The sequence below is a fragment of the Phaenicophaeus curvirostris genome, chromosome 3 (genome assembly GCF_032191515.1).
Source record: "Phaenicophaeus curvirostris isolate KB17595 chromosome 3, BPBGC_Pcur_1.0, whole genome shotgun sequence".
In the NCBI taxonomy this organism is placed as follows: Eukaryota; Metazoa; Chordata; class Aves; order Cuculiformes; family Cuculidae; genus Phaenicophaeus; species Phaenicophaeus curvirostris.
In genome coordinates, this window is record NC_091394.1 from 59931821 (window position 1) to 59952723 (window position 20903).

A 20903-nucleotide genomic window follows, 5' to 3' on the forward strand; every position below is an offset into this window, starting at 1 on the left:
TCTTTCTTTCTTTCTTTCTTTCTTTCTTTCTTTCTTTCTTTCTTTCTTTCTTTCTTTCTCTCTCTCTCTTTCTCTCTCTCTTTCTCTCTCTCTTTCTCTCTCTCTTTCTTTCTCTCTTTCTCTCTTTCTCCCTTCCTTCCTTCCTTCCTTCCTTCCTTCCTTCCTTCCTTCCTTCCTTCCTTCCTTCCTTCCTTCCTTCCTTCCTTCCTTCCTTCCTTCCTTCCTTCCTTCCTTCCTTCCTTCCTTCCTTCCTTCCTTCCTTCCTTCCTTCCTTCCTTCCTTCCTTTCCTTTCTTTTAATATTGGAGCTGTACAGATTGTAGGGCAAAGCTTATTAGAAGGCGAGTTTGGAGCAGCATATGAAACATGATTCTTTGAGCCTTCAGAGACTTCTGTGTTACAAAATGTGTGTCTAGCCTGCTGTGTAACAGTGGTGCATGGTGTATGTTTGACTTAGCTACAGAACATGTGTTTTATAAAGGTGTCCTTCCTTGATCTAACATCTTTTTTTCAAGTAGTGGTGCATCCACCATGCTGCTTGGTAAATTCAGAGTTAAAAGGAAAAGTACTTCATTTCCAGTTTGAAATTTTCTGACCTAAACTTCCAGCCTCTGGACATGGACATGAGTCCTTTGGTTCTGCATGTTGTGTGCGCTTGGTATCTGCCATCCACATCCTCACTGTTCAGCTGGCTGGTGGTCTGGAAAACACTGATGTTCTAAGGGTTACTGGACTGCAATTGTTCTCTGCAAACAAAATTCACATCTGTTCTGACAACTTATTTCAGCCTGATGCAACTTGAAAAGGTCGAGATTAATCCCAGAAAATCAGACTTCTATTGGAAAGGCCAAATCAACTTTAATTGTAATACATGGCTATTTGTATTGGCATTTAGCTGCAGCCCTTTATCCTTCTTTCCATCGGTATTATTTGTTTCTGAGCTTGCTACTAAAGCCTACAATGCAAGCTGAAATGTTTTAAGTAATGTAACAAAAATAACAGCTGACATCTTTCCTTTTACAGGTTTCCATTGACCCAGTGTATTTTTTGTGCATGGCTTTTATGACTTTTGTCAGCAGTCTGGGGAAAAATAATAGAAGAAAATGTTGGCTCATTTTATAAAGATTAATGGAGTCTACTGTACTTTCACACACCCTCCTACCCTGTTGTCTTTATCTATCACAGCTCAGGGGGGTGAACCACTCACTCTGGAGTTCTGCCTCCTACCAGCCTTTAACCAGGGATGCTAAGGTGCTTGAAACCCCTTCTCATGTTGCAAGCTGTGGTTTTCTGCATTGGCGAGGTGACTAAGAGCAGCACCCTCCCCTCAGCATGGGGGACAGGCTAGTGTGGTACCTCTCTAACCACCCTGCTGGCTGCCAGGAGCTGCTATCAGCTCAGCCATCGAGACGTCAACTGACATCTGAGCTCTCAGAAGCCCTGAAAAGTGACAGGATGAGAGAGACTCATTTGGCAATACTTTGCTCTTGCTGTTTGGCCTGGAGATAGATACTCAAAGTGGTAAGATTGTTTAGCAACAGCTGGCAAGCACCCGGGTGTGAGCCTGATTTTCAGACATGACAGGCACTTACAGGAATGTTGCCAGATACAGCTGTTTAAAAGCCTTAATAAACAGCAAGTCAATACTAATCTTTGCCAAATTAATCTTTTCCTTGACAGCCCATCAGAGCAATTATGCTCAGACTTGTTGTAAACACATAATTGTCAGAGGGTAAGGATCTTCTCTGCAGTATACTGTGGATCCTTGCACACAACTTGTTTCTGAATAGGAAGATTTCCTTTTCTTTTCCCCTTCCTTTCCTTTCCTTTTTTTTTTCCCCCTCTCCTATTTTGTTTTCTGGCCAATTACATGTTTGCCAGCTTGGTATTAGCCTGAATGAAATTTCTTGTAAAGTGTCTATCGCAGCAAGACCTTAATAGAATGTGAAATGATGACAGTTGCAGGATACATGCAGATGCACATTTGCTAGTGAGTTTCTCTAATTAGGCAGTAACTGTGACAGACTCTGAAATCTTACAAGTCATTGTTCTCACTTGTCCTCTTGTTGGTGGAATAAGAACTACATTTGAGTTGTGATTTAATATGCTGCTGGGTAATAATAAAATACATGACTCTGCAAAGGAAAGCAAATGCTGTCTGTGAGACCTGACACAAAGCACTTCTTGTCCTCTGAGGTGCTCAGCACCTCCTGCAGCATTGCCAGCACACTGCTATACTCACTAAATAATATTTCATTTAAATGCAAAAGGACTTGATGACACCAGATAAATAATTAACAGGGCAATGGCTACATCTCTCTCTCTCTCCCCCCCTCTACCTCCACCTTTATCTATACCTGTATCTATATATCTATACCTATACCTACCTGCCAATGGGAGTTCTGGGGAATAACTCCTGTATGGGTTACATACAGCTCTTTAGCTATTTCTTATAGTGTGTACAAAATAAGACTTTTTAACCTACACTGTTGCCCCAGACCACAGAAGAAGATCTCCATGGATCTGCCATGTTTACAAGACTGGATAAGAAGCAGGCAGATACAGTCTTGGAGACGGTAGTTCAGGCTGAGATGAAGTCTCAGAAGGTTCAGGAAGGTGCTAAGAGCATGTTTTACCTTCTAGTAATGAGCTCTTCTATTGTTGAGTTTCCTGTTTACAGAGGAGCCTCAGAGTGAATACTTGGCAGGGAAGTCGCTGGAATCAGGAACTGGTATTTGATGGAAAAGAAAGAAGTGGGCACGAAAACATTAAGTTTTGTTGTGAATGGTTGGGGCCCTCCATGAATACATTACTTACTGCCTGCGGATGAACGTGGGGGTGAAAATCATATAGCAGGTCCTTTTGAAGAACTATTTTGGGTCAGAGGCAGCAGCTGGATGAGATTTCTATTTGAACCTCTGTGAGTTTGGTGATAGAAAGAATGGAACTTGCAATGTCAAAACCAGACACACCGAGAACAGCGGTAAATTTAAAGAGCCTTTCTTTTTCAAAACTTTTGTTTACCTTGGTGCAAACAAGAGGGATTTACAATTTGCAGGGTGCATGTGTTGCTAACCTTGCATTTTGCCTACCACATTTGAAAAATATTTTAAAACAAATATTAATTTCAGTTAGTGGAAGACTGTTTCCCTTGGATTCTATCACTTCGACAGATGACATTTTCCATATTTACTTTCTGTTACTGTGTTGTTTCAGTGTGTAGGTTGTTTCATGCTTGTGTGCTTTCTCATTATCACCATTGCAACAGATGGTGACATAGAACCAGTGACTTGTGTATTTGTGTTACTACAGTGCCTAAGACACAGTGCTTCAGTGAAGAACAGGTCATGTCTTCAGGAACTCCAGTGGAGTTTCACCTGCTTACAAAAAGGATCTCAGCCTTCTAGGCTCCATCTTTTGACAATCTCTATCTCTCAACATGTAGCTGAAAACAAATAGCAGATTGCCCTTTGGTGGCAACCATTGCTTTTCCCCAAGGTCTGACATGAAGAACTGAGATTTATGCATCAAAGGTGGATCTTTCCTTTGGAAGGAAGAGACTTCAATATAACCCTGGCCAAAACTGCTCCTCTTCCACCATAATTGTTCTGTCTGAACAGAGCCCAGACACAAAACCACACTCAAACCATCAGGTGGATAAGGTGCTGTACAGTAAACACAGCACAGGCTTCCCTTTTTACAGAATGAGAGACACCAACAAGCCAAAGGTTCATACAGAATAAGTATTTTATTCATGATGTATTTTTTTATTTACATTAAAATTTTCTTGTATTTTGAACTCTGCTTGGATACTGAAATTAACAACTTTATGTGACTGTGCACCTGCTCTGAAAGAAATGGAGATAACACAGTTCTTTTCCATAAAAGAAAAAGGAAAACTGCCTGTCAAAATCAAAGCTGATTTTTCTCACCCCAGTAATTATCTTCTCACTTTAGAATTAATATGAGTGGAAAATGTAGTTTACTATAGTATAATAAATAGAAGACATTGGGTAATTAGTAGTGCTCGTATATTTCTAAAGTACTAAACAGACAAACAATAAACTGTGAATTTAATCACAAGTTTTCATACAGTTTCAAGACAGCAAAATTAGAGCTCTCAGCTACAGTCATTTGAGCAATCACATCTGATCTGCATTATTTATTAGTTATTACATGCCAAGTGATTCCAATTTTACATTGCCTGAAATCATTCTAAAGCAAGCAAAACTTTGTTTCTGTTTTGTTTTTAAAGAAAAATAAATGGCATTGTGTAATGAGTATTTTATCCAAGTTGCTTTCTTTATTTCACATAGAAAATACAAGTCAGTTTTACTCTCCATTAATTGTACAGGCATCCAGGATTAAATCCTCCGGAAATATATTTTTAAGAGCTATCCCTGATCCAAAACATTGACAAAGTACCCTCTTTTGGATTTTGTTTATCCCTTTCCCCGTGGCTGTTGAACTTACCTTTCACTATGTGTGATACACTCTCTAAAATTCTGTAGGATGTTTTGCATGTATAATAAAATGGCTGAAGCACATTTGATAATATTTCTGTTCCTAATGTTTTTATTCCACTTGACTAGTTAGCCAAAATTGATGAAGTTTCAAGAAGCAACATTATGCAGTTTTATTCAATTAGTTTTAGTAGTAAGAGTCTTAGTTTTGAGCAACTTCCTGCTACAATGCTTTAAAAAGGGGATTACTTACAAAAACTTCTTTTTTTCTTTTTTTCCTTAACAACCAAAGAAATAGGGAAATAAGTATTGGTTACCTTCATTTTCTGCCAGTAAAGCAGGTTTGGTGTTATATATGTCACTGTAAAAACTAAATAAAGTATTCACATCAGTTGTGAACAATTTGTGCCAGCAAAAGTTAAAGCGTCAAAGAAACCTCTTTAAAATGCTAACAAATTTACTTACAAACACCTATATTTATTATTTCATAAATAGGCGCAACTGGTTCCATAAAAAAGATTAAATACAGACACAGTATGAAGAAACAATAATACATTGCCATATGTAAAGGTTATAATTTAGCTGTTGCCAATCTGTTTCTGCATCTAATAAAATATCAGGTAAGCATTTGGCAGTTTCATACATAAAAGGACTTAAATGACATTTACTAATCAGAACACATAAAGTGATTTTCTTTAAAAAAAAGAAGAATTTTTTAGGCAGTACAAAATAAATGTGTTTTCTCTTTATCAACATTAGTTTTTTTCCCTAGTTTTTTGTGTCTATTTCATGAGACAGAGCCAATATTTTTAATTAATATCATTTGGGAATATTTTACTTCTTTACTCCAAATACTTTGAAAATATAGAACTATTAGTCAGTTGTTTAAAAATGAAGTAAAAATATGAATGTTTGCCAATTTAACCCTTATTGTGAAATCAACAAACTGGAATGAGCCAGTTTCAATTACAATTAGCTACAAAAACATTCACATTTTATACTCTAGGAGAGTGTAACATAGATGCTATTTACAAACTTGCTATGACTGCTACATCAAGCCATTTAAAAAGTCTTTAGTAGTTTCATATAAACACCCATTATGAAAAACCAATGGAAAATCCAGGACTTTTATCCGAGACATCTACAGTTGCTAAGGCAGTTACTATCGCAGCACTTCACAGCAAAAACCAATGTAAATTCTGAATGGTCCAAGTTTCCTTCAGGGAAGAAGAAAAACAACGTCCGTTAAAGGATCTCAGGGTGGGTGTAGAAAGGAGAAAGAAAGAGAAAAAATGGGGGAAAAAAAAAAAAAAGAAAAAGAAAGAAGCAAGACTATTTTTTCCAGAGTGGGTGACCCACAAGCTCAAATAGTCCTAAGTGCTTAGCAACTTGTATTTCCTAATAAAATGCACAACTGCCTTGACTGCGTAAAGCAATCCATGATGAAAAGACTTCCCTGCATTCCTCAGTGTAAAGGAGAGATGTTTCAGATTTTCAGGTAAGGTAGAGTGCTTTGTCCCTCTGCATGCCCCTGTTCAAAGAGAAAAAGAACAAATGTGATTTTTTTTTTTAAACTTGTCAAATTTTTAGTTCTATTCTTCCAAAAAATCCCCACAACCTTACTGCATGTCATTAGTTCCAAGCATGTCACTGAAGTACGGCTGCATTGCCATGGTAATAATAAGAAAAATCCTAGTGCCACAGCGGCATGTAGCAACTCAGAGACCACAAATGGTTCTAAACTGCACAGGACTGTGACATGGGTTTAAGTTCTGGTTTGAGATTACTGAAGCATTAGTGGCTTGGCAGCTCTTGACTATCCCTCTCTCACAAACCACCTTGGTACAGCTGAGGATTTAGCACAGGTCTCAGAATGATACTCCATCAGCACACTATAAGATGCGGCCACTTTCCTTAGAGGGCAGCAGAGCTTAGTTACATGAACATGGGTGCCAGCCACTGACATATCTGGCCTATTTTATTTACTAGCACAGACACAGCCAGAACACATTGGCTTAGAGATTTGGATAAGCACATGCAAGGGAACACCAGACGTTTTTGGCAGAGTCAACTAGACTTACTCTCTACTGGAGAACAAACTCTTCAGGAGACCTTCCTCCAAAGTACTGTGTCTAGCACACTTTTACAACCAGTTTCTGGGGTTCTGCTTTAACTGAAGCCTACCAGTTCACAGCAAAAAGGACTAATTTAACAGTTTCTAATTTGGAATAGTCTGTAGAAATCTGGAAAAAAAAAATCTACCATACAAAGCAGAAGAAGCATCACTGATGAAGGCTTGGTTCACATTGCAGAGATTTTTGGGGAGAAAGGCTTTACTCTTAATCTCTTGCTTCCTTGCCAAAACCCAGGCACCAGTTCTGTTCTTCCTCAGCTTTATAGGTTACTTTGTTTGGAATCTGGCAGCAGTATAGGGTGAGATACACTGCACTGGGAATTTATGCCAATGCTATAGCAAAGATAGGCTAAGTCCATGCACACAGATTCACAACGGCATATCTACGCCGGGTATGTACAGGGTCTGCTCAGAGAAAACTTCTGCTGATGGAAAGTTATGCCCAGCGGACACTTAGAGGGTTCTGCTGTCAATGATCACATATTGTTTTTTCCAGATGAGACCAAGAGTCAAAGCCACAGGTGGCTATGGCCTGTTTGACAGAGGACAGTCTATTAAGACCTCAGTTTAAGCGAGTGTAAAATTTTTTTTTTTGTAGGCTTCTACACGGGCCTGCAGCACAGATCAAGAAATTATGGTGGTAAAGCACAGAAGAGAGACCGTTCTGCTGTACAAGTGGGCAAGTTATGGGACAACAGAAATAGGTATGGGGAAAAGTGGTGCTGCTGTACTTAAAATCTGCCTCAGAGTCAGCAGGTTCTAGTCAAGGGGTTATTCTGACCTGGTAACCAGAAAATGTTTTTTGTTCAGTTCTAGTTTGAGTTCCAGAAACATTTCAAAACAATAATGGAAGTGAAATTCTCAGTTTGAGTAAATGCAGAGGGTGAAATTGTTCTTTAGTTGTTCTAAATTGCTAAGACTACTGCTTTGTGTTCATTTGTCTGGGCTAGATTGACACTTTGGTAGCAACCAAGAGCTTTTATCTGCCATTGCTTTGGGGCTTCATTCTAACGTCAAGAGGAGATCCGGCCCATGGGTTCACAAGGTACAACACCTATAATTTAGAACTCAAAAGATACCTTCTGTTTAGTGCTTTGAATGTTTCCAGGCAGTTCCTGGGACAGTAACATGGCTCCACAAATACAGTGCTGTAGAGGAGTTGAGGGTCTAAGGGGCTACTAAACTTGTGGTAGGGGCTCCTACAGGAATGTTGGTTTGTTTTTGGTTACAGTCACGTGATATTCATCCTATTCTCTTCCATGTATCCTGTATCCCATGCATCACCCCTGCATCTCACTGATGTGGCTTTTCATGACCCAAACTAATTTTCACTGGCAGCAAGCTCTCCTCAGCAGCGGAGTAGTTGGAGAAAATAGCTATTTGCCTCTCAGGTAAGAGGTAGTGATCTTAAGACTTCTTTCCTACACCACCTCCCTAAGGTTTCAGTTCTGATTTTCTAATGAATGGAAGTTCTCTAAGATCAAAATATTATATGCTGTGATAATATGACAATAATGTCTAATAAACGTACGTGCTGAAAAATTGTTCTCCCACAACAATCTAACTGCTGGATAAACACAGTATCATCACAGATGCACTGGGGAAACAGGCAACAAAGCTGTTCCCAAATTCTGTCAGGCAGTTGTGTCATGAATGTTGCTCAACACAAGGTGGCATTCACTGGCTGCTTACCCGTTACTGCAGTAGTCGTTATTCCAGTCCACAGTCTGTGCTGGAGGATTTCTGCACCCTGAACGAACATACTCCATTGCTTGGGTAACAACTTGTGCAGCTGTCGATGTTGGATTGATGATATTCTGATAATCAGGCTGAAGAGTAAATCCCTAGTGGAGAAAGTGAGCACATTACAATGTACAGAAACCAAGCAACAGGTTGGGTGCGTTAAAAAAAATCCAAATGGTGTGTACTGTGAAGTGGTGGAATACTTCTTTTCCAGGTGTATTTTAGGCTATCAAACTTAAAATAGGAAAAAAAAGTGCAGGTGCTTTTTAAGTCTTAAAATCTATCCTTGGTTTGAGAAAGGAAACACTGCTGAATTGTTAGGTATTACACAGTCACCGGATGGAACTAAAAGGGACAGTGCAGAAACAATTCAAAACCAAGAGACAACTCAATCAGCACTGGGGCAAAAAGGTCTGTTTGCTCCTTAGAGCTTCCATTTAGATAGAACATAAGGATACGCATTGGTCGTTAATTCCCAGAATATGCAACAGAATCTTTTTGAAGGATGTAGGCAGCAGGTGGCTGGCTGTTTCATTAGACTACACCTATTCACATATTGTTCTCGAAACTCTTTTTCTTCATTCAGTCACAAAGGGACCATCTGCTGCTTCTTTTATTTGTACTTCTCTCTCAACTAAACAGAAATTCAACCAAAGCTTTTTAACAGTTGTTGGACTAATGTAGTGAAAGTAGCACAGAATAACTTGCTTTTTGAAACTAAGAAGACAAGAAAAAAAGTGGTTACAAAGAGACATCTAACCTGCTCCCTAAAATAGCTGTCATATGAAAAGTCATAATAATTTTTAGGTCTTTTGATATACTAGAATGTTTAAATGCTGAGTTTCAAAACCAGGACAACAGCTGAAATTTCAAGCCTAATATATCTGGTTCATCCTGTATAAATGTACACTATGTTCCTGTAAAGTTAGGTCTACATTGGGTGAAAGTACGGGAATGCTGTATGGAAGCAATTGAATTCTGCTGAAAAAAACGAGACCTAAGTCCTTCCTGTGGAAGAGGCATACAATTCCCATTCAAGTTAACCAAATGTGTAAATGCTACACCAGAGACTGAAATTGAACAAAGATACCTAGTTTTAAAATCTACTCCTTCTGGCCAAAGTCCTCAGATCCATAGTGTGAATTTTGGGGTTGTCCTATGCAGGGGCAGGAGTGGGACTCGATCATCCATGTAAGTCACTCCCATCTCAGGACATTTAATGATTCTATGACTCTAAGTTCACAAACAGAATAGACAGGGCTGAAGTTCATGGCTTTTAGTTTTAAATCCTAGTGGATTATGTGTGGTTGCTTCATATGCAAAGCCTTCTTTAGAACAGGAATTTTGGGAAGAGCTGTTTATTTCTGCAGGTTTAACAACTCAGCCATGCTTCCTTTGAGCAAGATAAATGAGTAGTCTCCATTTCTGCCTGGTCCACTTTATCCATAGAAATGAGCTTCCTTCAAATTCAACACGCGATTTCCTTCTTCACATCCCTTTTTCTTGATGCATTATACTCAAGCTCTTCCTCCATGCCTTGCCCTGCTGTGCCTCTTGTTCACACTGTAACCTCACTCCACCAATCCTGACCGCAGATTTTTGCCTAGTTTGTAAATGAGTGCAACTTTCTTCCATAATCTCTTCCATACGGATAACATCCCAAGTCACACTTCAGTACCTTAAATGCTCTCTGAAGACCCACTTTGTCTCTGATGACTTCAAGAAACAGACCACTAGTAGTGGGCAAGTTCATGAGCTGAATTCAGCATTCAGTTGTCATGTAACATACACTACCCTAGTAATAAAGTAAAATAAAACCCACCCATGGTGGCCGTAACTCCCATGATCTGTATACTGCCCTTTTATCAGGTTCTAAACCTGCACATCAAGCTGTATAAACAACTCCCGTGCCTGCACAGAATTGAAAGGATACTGTAATTGAGCAGACTTCCCAATGACTTTAATTGGAGTTTTGTGTAATTAGAAGGCAGAAAAATTGTTTTTGTATATCACCATCATAATTTTTATACAAAACATAAGGCCTTTCTAATTTAGCTGTATGAGGAAACTATCCACAGAAACACATTCTACCTTCAGGCACTCATATTTACTTTTGGTACCAAAGGCTCTGAGCTATCTCTTACTGGTCTTCATGAAACAATCATATATACAAGAAAAATAGTATATGAGGCCAGTAGCTCCAGCAGTGCTGTAGCGAAGCATGCAAGTGAGCAGGCACACAAACTAAAATACTCATGCAGCAAGAAGAGACAGTTCCCCAAATCAGAGGAAAAGTCCATCAGTGCAATACGCATTCCATTTCTCGCGGACTTCAGACAAACAAATAATTTAGAAACAGGAGAACAGTCCTGTGGTTTAAATGCCAGCTTGGAACTGGGTGGGGTTTTCTGTGGGGAAAACAACACTTGCGTCGTGCACCTGAGAGTCTATTTAGTTTATAACTGCCTGGTATCGGGGCCTTTTTCTTAGGACATGCTCACATGATAAATTTTAACGCAGTGCAGAGGTATCTGAGTCAGGCTCCAGCTCCACAAGGAGCTGAGCTGCTGCAGCTGAGGGCTACTGGAATACCAGCAATATGGGAGTTGGAAAGCATGCTTGTGAAGCCAAAGTAATTTAAGAAACCTGAACTCAATGTGAAGGACTGATAAAGTATGGTGATATTTAACAATGTTGAATTGTTAATTATGTAAACAATGATTACTTCAGCTTTTTCATCACCAGAAAAGAACTCTGGAAATACAGATCTGTACAAAAGAGGGAGATAGCCTTGTACTAAATATTTGTGTATTATTTATGTAAGTCCTTAACAAACAATGATGAAATAAAAAGTGCTCAGAAAATGAGTGCTTCGAGGTCTAATTAAACAATGCTGAATGTTTTTGCATTGTAATGCTCAAGAGAGAATCATCAACTGTTTTGCAACATGCCTAGAATTTTAAATTTCATTTTCTTGTTCCAGATTGAAATAAAAATAGGGAACTTGATAAAGATTAATTCGATGTCAGGAGGGACATTTGCTCTTTAATTAGATTTCTGTAGCCCTAGCAGTTTCATTGTGCCACTGTAGCAAGTCCTAAAAAGCCTGCAGCAGAACTAAACAGTGATCCTCATCTCCACACTTTACTAGGAACTAATTTCATTTCCTGCCTGTCTGGAGAGGTATTTTCAACAGGCATCAATGTTTTTGTCTTCACAACTGATTTATTCATCAATCTCAATGTGATATTTTAAACCTTTAAATTACATCCAAATCCTAAAGCATCTGTTTATTACACAAGGAAATTGAAAATCTGTCTGTGTGATATCATACAAAGATTTTTCCTTAAGGTTATAAAGGAAGTTGACAGATATTAATGATTTTTTTTCTCTTGACCTCATTCGAAGACAAAGCTTAACAAAAAAGAGGAAGAAATCTGGACAAATACAGCAGGTCCATGAGTTTACTGTATATAATATATACAGGGAAAAAATGAGGCTATTATTTTTGTCAGGCTAAGCAATGATGTTTCTGTACACCTTTATTTTCATAAGGAAAAGAAATACCTAAAAGGAGACTGAAATGAGTTATTATTAAAACAAATAAAATAAAATGTGACATCCATTAATCTTCTGCTTCTTTGTTATGCATACACTTGCAGACATGGTTACTAGACACGAAGAAACTAGTTTTGCTTGCTCTGTCTGTGAACCAAAGTGGGTCAGAGATTGTAATGGGACTCACTATCCCACCCAATGTCTGGGTGAAGGACTTTGAGCAGGGAAGGTGATGCTTCCAGTAGGGCAACTTAAAAGGGCTCCTTAGCAAGGGCTGGGCATATTTGGGAGGGAGTGAATTCTTGGTCTCATTACTCTCCACACAAAACAGCACAGTACAACAGGATGGAGAGGGTGATATGCTCAGAAAGAAGCACAAGTGTTTGAGTAGAGAAAGGAAAGGGCAGCTTTGCAAAAGAAAACAAGTTGCAGCTTCAGGTGCTGTTTTAACCTGAACATTGGAAAAATTGAGCTGTTTTGAATCACAAGGCTAAAGATTCAGATCACATTATCCCAGTTAATTAAGAATTAAACATCATGGCAAACCTAAGAAACAGACTGGAGAGAAGAAACTCTGTATTAGCTAAAAAATAATACACTGATAATACGCTCATGTTCATGTGAACATTTAATGAAAGAAAAATCACACATTTATAGTCTACTGTGATTCTTCCCGTGTGTCAATGGTAGATGAAAGAAAACTGCTGCATTGTGGATTTGGAATTTAACAAAGTAAAACTCTAAGATGGATCCTGTTTATAAGATTTAAGAAAAACACAGTGCATTTCAGAATTAGAAGCTAAATAGAATCAAAATCAGGATCTAAATTAAATGTGAATAGAACTAAATGATAAATTTTTACAGTGTAAAGGATTAACATTGTAAACGAGAATCCCAAATGTCTACAGTAGGGCCCAGTATTTAATATATTCATTAATTGTTTTGGAACAGAAAGGTAAAGAGACAAAAAAGCCTATTTTGCAAAAGTTATGAAAAATATTTAGATAACTTAAACTAGAGAAGATTTTTTAAAAGACATTAAACAACATTTACTAATGCTAGGCATATGACCAAAATGCTAGCACCTAAATTTTACTTTGCCTTGTGCATTTCAGAAGAATTTGGATGCATTGCATCAGCTGCACACTCCACAGAATTAACTGTTTTTAAAAATCACAGAAATTGTGCAATCACTGAGGATTTTTGGCTACCAACACATCTGATTTTTTGATGTTTTGTAGTACTTGTGGACACTTGGAGGAGACTTCTCTTCATCTGGCAGTTTCTCTTGGTTTGAGAGTTGCACATACCCAGGCAAGGGCTGCTGTAAAAGAGGAGGATGTTTTGTTCCCTGTGGAGCTGATGAAGATCAGCGTATTGTCCTGTCAGCAGTGGGGACAGAATTCTTTCCCCAGGTCAGCACTTCTTATCCAATCCCCCTTTGAGTTACGCACAGAAGAGTTTGTGGATTTCGTGCAGAGTGGTTTTAGATAACTGTGTCCCTGCCTGCCAGGTCTGAGGTCTTGATGCTTACATGATTTTTCCTGGAGCTGGCATCCCTTCAGATATACTACAAGGCAGTCTCTGATAAGAAACCATCCTTCGTCTCCTGGAAAAAATGAGTGAATAAATCTCCCAGACCTACAATGGTAAAGCCTGGGATCTGTGAAGAGCAGGGATTCCCAGAGCCTGCTACCATTGAGCATCACACTGGTTAGACACAAACTAATTAAAAGCTGGATGTTGGGGAAAAAAAGAAAATAAATCAGAACCCACCATCAGTGGGAGCTGTAACTGCTGCTTCTAACATGTCTACAGCACAGCCGTCTGCAATGGTGGTGGCCAGCCAGCCAAGTCTGTGAACGCCTGCAGTAGAAGACTGCTAGGAAGCTGTTAACACACTTACTTCTCTCCTACCTATTAAGCTTCATGTTGCAGAGTGACGTGAGATAATTTACCTCATGTCCTCTTAATGTGTAGTAATCTGTTTGGTATGAGCAGTGGTAAGGTTTCCAAAACGGAAGATGTCTCCTGGCAAGTCATGTTGTAGGGAGTGTGATGTTAAGTAGTTTTAGTTCTTGCTGCTTACATAAATTGGATGCCTGAGTCTTTGGAAAAGGCTCAGGGTGCCCACACCTTTAAGCATGAAGGAAATCAAATAGCCAAGGGAACAAAAACTGAAAAAAAAAAGGTGAACTAAATGCAACTATCACTTCTGCTTTATCAGACTACATATTCTCCCATTCTTCTTGGCTATCTTTTTATGAGACAGAGTGGTCTGTGCCATGCTGCTGGAGACTAAACCTCCAGAGTCCTACTTTGCTCCTCAGCACAGGCTGGACATACAGGGTGGTGCTAAGGCTCTTCTTTGTCTTCACTGCTGCTGACTCTGTGCTCCTGTCATTGTTTGGAGAGGTCACTTCTTTTTCCACTAGGTCTTTTCCTCTTTAACATGCTCTGTGATCAATGAAGTGTTGGCTTCTTTTCAAATAGAGGGGAGAGCAGAGTCCTTTGACAACTAAATCGCAAGGTGGCCTTTACTTTCAGGTTACAGTTTCTTGGCTCCTTGCTGTTTGCCTCTTGATGGCCAGCCTGCCCTCTGTGCTCTAATGCAGTATGAGATCCTGGAGATAGTGTTTTCTAACATTTCTTGAGTGTGAGCTAAGATAGTAGGCAGGTTACTACTGTTCTGTTCAGGCATGGCAAATCATGCTGTTGTTAGTACACCAGCTGCCCTAAAATTTAACATACATTTTGCTTTGTCTTTGCCACCATCACTCTTTAAAGGAAATATGTTCTATATTTAAACTCAATTCACAAATTGTCTAAAATTTTATATGCTAATACTTATGTATTACAAATACACTAAAGTGAAATTACATAGTTTTTCCAGAGCTTAAAAGTTGCATTACTTCGAAAGGAATGTAAGAAATATAAAGTGGCTTGTAGCTGCTCCACAGTGCTTGAAGAGAAATATAGTTAATATTGGCAGTACAGCATTTCAAAGGGTAATAAGCACGTGCCACCCTGAATGATGCTCAGAAGTATCTCACCATAGTATCTTCATTATAAGCATCAGCCTTTCTGAATGTAGAATATAAGTTGGTAAAAAGTATTTAAGCTAAACTTTCATGGTTTTAAAAAGAGAGCAGGAACACAGAGGTGCTGCATTTTTTAGTTTTCTGTACTTGTATGTAGTAAAGCAAAAGACTCATCATGGTATAGGCTTACATATTGACTTCTAGACACCTTTTTTCTACATCCTAGTTCCCTGTGTTTTCTCTCAAGCTACAAATAACTCAGCTGCAGGCAACACACCTCACAGATGAGTGAAAGTACTCTCAAGCCATTGACATGCACACCATATGCTACAGGTGTGCACCTTCGTAAAAGAAAACATCAGAAGACTCATATTATCTTACCTTTTTGTAGTCTGTAATGGTTTGGAATAATGCCTTAGTGTTTGTATTCATACATTAATAATGATGTATGTATATCTATGTAAGTATCTAACATCTGCATTATGGCTTTTGCTAGCCGCTACTATACTATTAATTCAATAAATAAAGCCAAATTTTCAAACTTGTTCAAACTTGTTCTATCAATGATTCTGGAAAAGACAGAAGGGTTTTGATCTTCTCTAGCTCTGCACTGGACATGTAAAGTATAAGTGATGCTGAACTTGTCAAACAATATGAACTTGGAAGACTGAATCACTTTGTAATAACTCACTGAAAATACAACTATACAATCTTGACAGGCTGCTGTTACAGATATAGTTTTTCATGTTTGGTGAATGAAACAGTCTATTGCATTGAGTCTCTGTCCATTGGTTCGATTCCCATTGCTCTGAGCCTTCAGGTTCAAGCAGGATCGAATCAGGCTTAGGATCTCCAGATAGACTCTTCTGGCTTGCCTGTCTAAGACTCTATAGATAACTGTAGCTGCCCAAGCTTAGGGTTAACTCCTGAGTTCCTCTGAGGTTTGAGCATAGGCTCCCCAGGACACTCACATCAGAAAACTGGCTTTCTAACTAAAAGGAAATATATATATATGACAGTAAAAGACTCATTTATATGGTCATCAGCTTGTTGAGTCTGTTTAAACTGGACTAGGAGGAAGTTATAAACATTTTACAGATTTTCCTTCCTGTCTGATTACTCCAAATCACTCTTGAGACTAAAATAAAAGTCTCTGAAAAAATCCAGATCATCTGAGTGACTAAATGTGTCAGTTCAGATTGCTTTCAAGTTTTTGGGTTTTTTTTGGTTTTTTTTTTGTCCTGCCTTGGAAAATATCTTTCCCTGTTAAACTGTTATCCCAACTAGAATCTATGTTTTGTGTTGAGGTATTTCCACCTCTAAAGACCAATCTTGAGGTGAAACATTTCTAGCTTGGAAAGCAAATACAAATGCCTTGTTAGCAAAGGTGGATGTATAGAGATATTCAAAACATTCAGCAAGTTCGTGACTTTGTATTATCAACAAGAACTGGCAAGTTTTGTGTATGCAGATTTTGTAGTTTCTTACAATTCCATAAAAAAAAAATTCATTCTAATGCCTCTTTACAAAGTAAGATCTTATTATTTATAGTCAGATTTCATCCAAAACAAAAGGAAATTTTCTCTCATGAAATCACTACAGTTAATCTGCTCCAACCCTCCATAGGTCTTGGTCTTGGCCCCAAAGTCACAATACTATGGTTGGCCTGCATTCATTCTGAACTCCTAGGAACTATATTGAAAATCAACTATCTAAAACACTGAAAATTAAAAAAAAAACAAACAAAAAACCAGAGCCACCATATCGGTATATTGTGGATAAACCACTTATTTAAAAAAAAAAAGAATTACTACATAGCAAAATGAAGTTTTGAATGCAGCATGAACTAACACACCTGTGTTAATTTAACTGAGCACGTTTAATACTATCTGTGTTGCTTCACGTTTCCTTAGACTGCTCCATTTCACAGTCAGCACAAGGACAATGGCACATGCTGTAACCACATCTTTTTCTAGACATGCTTACCTTTTGCTTGTAAAACAAAACTCCCAAAGACCTAACATTTCACTTGTATTTCAGGGTACTCCCAGATTTGCAAATGGATCCATGGACACATTTCTATTTAAAGGATGTTTCCTGAATCTGGTGGGGGAGACACAGTTGGTGTTCACAAGAATGTGATGAACATCATTGCTAGCACAAGCAGTTTCACTATTGTTCTCCATCATCTAGGTACTCATTAAGTTTTTTCTTGCCTTTGAAAGAGTAAGCCCTCAGACCATACTACTGCAGTCTCAGAACTCTGCAAAACTAAAGCTAATCTGTGGTTCTAAATCTCCCTCACTGTGTAAACTTCTGGATTGCTTTTTTTCTTCAAAAAAAGACCCCAGATCCCCAGACAACTGAAAAGCTTAAACTTACTTGCTGCATTGTAGGTGAATGTAAAGTAGACTGGACTTGCATCTGTAGCTGGTTTCCAATGGACTGCTGCATTGAAATCGCCTGATGTTGCTGGATGTTGAGATGCTGGTGCAGAGGGGGGCTGATCTGAAGAGGCGGTGGTGGGGACACAGCCATGTTTGCAATGGAAACAGTCACTGGCATTTGGTTGTTGGGCTTGGGTGCTATGTTCCTGGGGATACTGGCATGCATGGCAGTGATGTGAGGATTCATTCCTGGTTGTTGGTGGTAGTGGGAACTGAGGTACAGGGCAGAATGAGCCTGGGCAGGCCCGTGAAACACTGACTGCTTTGAATTCATCATCTGAGGTTGTGGGGAGGCTTTAACATCAACAGGTTCACTGTAGCTCTGTTGAGAAGAAAAAAACAGACAATACTTAGAAGCTACAAAAGGCTGCTGTTCTCCCTGCAGCCCCCAAACTGTCTTTAAGTCTCATTACGAGAAAATGCATATCTGACCACCAAATTATTGTTGACACAGAGTTTGATTATTGCACCAGGAAAATACTCAATCCCTTTTGCTTTACAAATTTCTTTTCAGCATTGTTAAAAAAGAATTTAGTCCCTCTGTTTCCTGGTCTATCCTGACACTATGCGTTTTCCAAATTTGGAACTGGCATCAGTGACCTAATAACCTACACAACAAAGACAGCCAAGCCTGTCACATTTGTTCACATAAACAGCCAGTACTATTGTCATCAAATTTGATGGCCCAGTTGAAAACAGATTCAGGAGGTTGTGTTCCAGCAAAAGTCTGCAGTGATCTTTGACATGTCTTATTTTCCCATCTGCAATTCAGAGATAAGAATTTCTGTGGCCTTTACCGTATGCATTAGTAACTGCTAATAGTGCTTTACCAGTTAGCTAACATGATAAAGAGGCTAAGCCTCATTCACAGTTGTTCTACTGAATTGATAAATATATTAGTTGCTGTGTCAATAACTTTATTTTGAAGTATTCTGTGCTTGGATGCTATCCACGCCTGTATCAAAAATTTCCAAACTTCCTTTGTTAATCCAGTTCATAACAGTCTGAAAATGTTTCAGACTGATGTCTATATAAATATTAGACTGCATCAGAAACAGGGAAGCAATCTTACTAAATCTGGAAGAATACTGCATAGCATATCAGAAAATGCACGGATTTTCACAAATATTATGGTCTACTGTGATTTCTTGAAGCTGCTAGCAATAAAAAAATTCCAGTAGAGACTGTGAATTTTTGTAATATTCTTTGTTCTAATATTTGTACCTTGTTACATTTGATTTAAACTCAGTTGGTTAAGTTGTTTTTCATAACCTTATTTTCTTAGATCTTCTGAGTGCTAACTCTGTGCTCAAATAAACGATGAGAAAAAATTAAGAATAAACTTTCATGAGCTTGTAGGTGGGAATCTTAATTTGCAGTTAAGTCATACTGGGATTAATAGCCAGTGAAAGGTGAAACATGCTGGAAAAAAATGGCAGAAATGTCCCTCTGGAGAAAGAAGTCACTGTCAAAACAAGGGCTGAAAGATGCATATATGCCCTTATTCTGTGACCTCCATGTCATGTTTGCTCAGTTTACAAGTCAGACTAAGTTTCATTTTACTCTTAGCACTCCAGGGTCAGTGAAGTCTATTTGTATTCTTTCTGAAGGGTGTACCATCATCAACAATCCACTGACATGCGCGTAACTGAAATTGCTTCATTATACATGAAGATAAAGATGAGAAAGATAACTTCATTTTCCGTAAGTGTAACAGCAGTACCATTAGAAACAAAATCTTGTTTTCTCCAATAAACTAAGGGAAATTAAATGAATATGATAAAATGAATGCAAATCTCTGCCTCTGTGGATCTCTCTGGCTCTGCTTGCATGTGGACATACATGTGTGCAATATATATTGTACGCATGTTTGCAGGATTTAGATAAAGACACAACCCCCTCAGATGGTAAATGATGAAACCCCAGAGTAGGTGCCAAATCTGCCAGGTGTTTTGTACTAGTTTTAAAACTCTAAAGTAATGTTCCTGATGACTTGAGAAATATTTTCCTTTTCTCTTCCAAGTTGTACATGTAGGACACTCTCCTGAGAGTGGGAGCAAAGACTGCCAGGTTTGCCAAAATTTCAGAGATTCACAAGAAGGTCTGTTAATTAGCAGCATGGTTAGGACTCTTTAGTGTCCCTAGCTTTTTACACATTACAGGAGGTGCATACTGTGTCTTTTCTTTAGAAACTCAAAGTTTTACTGAATGCATTGTCCCCTCATGGAAACACCTTGCCCTCCGTAATGTAGCTGGGTGGCACTATTTGGTCCAAGAAGAGATAATTGCTCCTGAAATGTCTAAGGGTAGATCAGTTAAACAATTTCTCCTGGTGAGGAGGCATCAAAAAGCCTTTGCAGTGGTATTGGTGACATACTGATACATACTTACATTTCATTTTGTGACTACAAAGATGCTGCCATGTGCCTCTTTGACAAAGACACAGCGAACCAATTTAATTACTTGTAATTCTGAGTTCATACATACACAGAGAATCCATGGCCTATACTGATAAAATTACAGGGATGGCAGATACTTGGTATCATGTAATACTTGAAATACCAAATTATATTAATAGGAATTGTACAGTCTTGGGCCAGAGATGAATAACACTTGCTTCACCTCTGAGAAGAGTGCCTGCAAAATGATCAAAAAGGACTGTTACATCTATCTCAAGCTATCAATCAGCTTTCTATACGTTTCCACTACCTCCTGATCCAGTGAAAAGCACAACACTTCAGTTTCAAACAAAGTATTTTGCTATTACTTAGAATGCTTTAAATTATATGTGATGTGAAGCTAAATTGTCCAGTATCAGTGTAAAATGCACCAATATTATCAGTTACTGGCACTCTTGATAAATGAATCCATTAAGTGTTATTATCCAGTGTACTACACTTTCAGCTTTTTCCATGGCTGGGCCAGAAGCTTAAATTTTGTAAGGACTTCTCCAGATAATCGAATGGGTGATGTAAAATATTTCTGCTTTATTATGTTGCTTTACTGTCAGATATACCAAGAGGTGTATATGATGCATAGATTGCATGACTACTTTGGGCACAATTATTGCTTTCACAGATTTGAATGAGCACTGCACTTGTACAGTACAGTATCGGTCTTAGACAACGAATTTTATTATGGGTAATACTAAGAATTAAGAAAGAAGGGATTTGGTAAGCCAATCTCGGCTTCAAGTGCATAGTCATATTCCCTAACTTTGCAGGGTGGAATGCAGTCAATTTGCTCTTGCCTTATCCAAGGAGAAGAGTACAGAAACAATTTAACACGCCCCCCCCCCCAACACACACTTTAATTAATTAATATGCCCAAAGACAACAAAGACAATTTACATCTCTCTTTTTTTGGTATGAAGTTACTGTATACAATTAATTTAGAGATACATGCAGTGAAGAAGAAAATTACAAATCTGTACACACAGGCTGTCAAACACTGAAACCTAGTTTCTCCTGCATGTGATAAGGTTTTCCACTAGACATGGAATGAGAAAATCTTTTATC

General features: G+C 38.5%; 1 protein-coding gene across 4 annotated transcripts in view; it reads right to left on the bottom strand.

Moving 5' to 3' along the window:
* Nucleotides 1-3773: 3773 nt before the first annotated feature.
* Nucleotides 3774-20903, bottom strand: part of TOX (thymocyte selection associated high mobility group box) — a 227415-nt gene continuing 210285 nt past the window's right edge. For all 4 annotated transcript variants that reach the window (XM_069854146.1, XM_069854148.1, XM_069854145.1 and 1 more), the window contains 3 exons: nucleotides 17321-17707; nucleotides 8289-8440; nucleotides 3774-5993 (listed from right to left, as the gene is read on the bottom strand). In XM_069854146.1, coding sequence (XP_069710247.1) covers nucleotides 5957-5993; nucleotides 8289-8440; nucleotides 17321-17707 — 576 coding nt within the window. In that variant the 3' untranslated portion in view covers nucleotides 3774-5956. The remainder of the gene's footprint in view (nucleotides 5994-8288; nucleotides 8441-17320; nucleotides 17708-20903) is intronic.